A 1,652-nucleotide genomic window follows, 5' to 3' on the forward strand; every position below is an offset into this window, starting at 1 on the left:
ATAAAAAGTCCAGGCAGAGCTGCACATAAAATATGGTTTCAAATCTTTTCAATAATTATCGATATCAATCAATATGCAAATTTTTTTTATCGATAAGCTTTTTTTTCTATATCGCCCAGCCCTAATAGAAAGGTTTGAAAATGACTCAACATATGGTCCTCCCTACATATAGCAGAACGAGTATGTGTGTGTGTGTGTGTGTGTGTGTGTGTGTGTTACCCACGAGTAGGTTGCCGGTGGATTGGCTCTAGCCTGGCAGCTGAGGGTTATTTTGCCTTCAGTCAAGCCCTCTGGATAAATTAAACTGCTGGGCTGTTCTTCAAACATGGGCCCTCTGTCGTGACCTGATACACACACATTTCCCACTGGGAAGAAAATAAAGGATAAAAAGTGAATAAACTACTTTAGTGTATAACATCAAAAACTTTTGAAAACATCAAGGTGTTAAAGTGACGTTCCTTCAGGTTATTGTGAGAATTTTTCGCTGGAAAAACTTTATTTTTTAAGTTTGAAGACATTTTGCTTCCCTTCCAGGAAGCTTTTTTTTTATTAAAAATGTTTAAATTGGCGTTGAGTTCCAGGCTTTATAGAGTGGACCAAAAAAAAAGCCTTGTTTTGGCTTAGAAAACATGCAAATTAAACCAGAAGAACAGGTCCGCTCCTTAGTAATGGGGAGTGGTTGAGGTCTTTGTTAGCCTGCAATACCCTTCACAGGCCTATGCATCTGAAAAGGTGAGTTGTTGGGGCCATTGTTGACCTGGTGGGATGTCTTGCTCCCCTGCATGGCGATGGGTTTGGGAATCAGAGAGAGATAAACCAACCTTAAACAGAGGGTGGACTCAGATTTCAGCTTTTAAAATCCTACAATTCAGCAATAGAGTTGATTCCTTCCCACTATCATCGCAGCCCCCACCGCCATGCAGGATACAGAAACATTTCGTCTGGTCAGTCAGGCCAACAATGCCCCCTAACGACTCCTCTTCCAGAGACATAGACCAGTATCACGTATTGCAGACTAACAAAGACCTCTGCATTACTAGATAGTGGACCTGCTCTTCCAGTATAATTTGGATGCTGTCTAAGCAGATCAAGCATTTGTTGGGCTACTCTATGAAGCTTTGAACTCAAAGCTAAGCTGTTTTTTTTTTTTTGTGTTTTCGGATTGGTAGCTGTTCTGCTTTGATGACTTTCTCACGCAGGATCCTGGCTGCTTCATTCTGTTTCTCTCCTAGATGAAACCACCACTGGAGCTACAACTGCAACTAACCTCCCACTTCTCTCTCACATACAGTTTCCTCCTAGATCGGTGCTTCTGAGTTCCTTTCATGTTTCTGCATCGTTTGTTCAGAAGGCAACTCACACTAAGCCTGGTTCCTCTGGAGGTTTGCTCTGTTAAAGGGAGTTATTCCTCTCCACTATCACTCTATGCAAGGAGAAAATGCCACCTGCTCATCCGGCAGAAGCGAATCGTGCAAAGTCAACGACTGGATGCAGTTAGCTGGGTTTCCTTAGATAGAAAACTTGTCTCCATAAAGAACCTTGAGGTGAGTTGTGTTTTGAATTGGCATAAAAAGTCAATTGAAATGAAGTACAATTAAAGAAATGGGCGTTTCTCAATTCACGAGAACGCGAGTACGTACTCGCGTTCTCGT

General features: G+C 41.9%; 1 protein-coding gene across 1 annotated transcript in view; it reads right to left on the reverse strand.

Annotated features, from left to right (window-relative positions):
• Window positions 1-1,652, reverse strand: part of LOC107105219 (contactin-2-like) — a 44,264-nt gene that overhangs the window by 40,416 nt on the left and 2,196 nt on the right. The window contains exon 2 of the mRNA XM_015405344.1: window positions 224-365. Within this exon, the coding sequence (XP_015260830.1) occupies window positions 224-365 (142 nt within the window). The remainder of the gene's footprint in view (window positions 1-223; window positions 366-1,652) is intronic.

The sequence above is a fragment of the Cyprinodon variegatus genome, unplaced genomic scaffold, assembly GCF_000732505.1.
Source record: "Cyprinodon variegatus isolate N-32 unplaced genomic scaffold, C_variegatus-1.0 Scaffold2160, whole genome shotgun sequence".
Taxonomy (NCBI): Eukaryota; Metazoa; Chordata; class Actinopteri; order Cyprinodontiformes; family Cyprinodontidae; genus Cyprinodon; species Cyprinodon variegatus.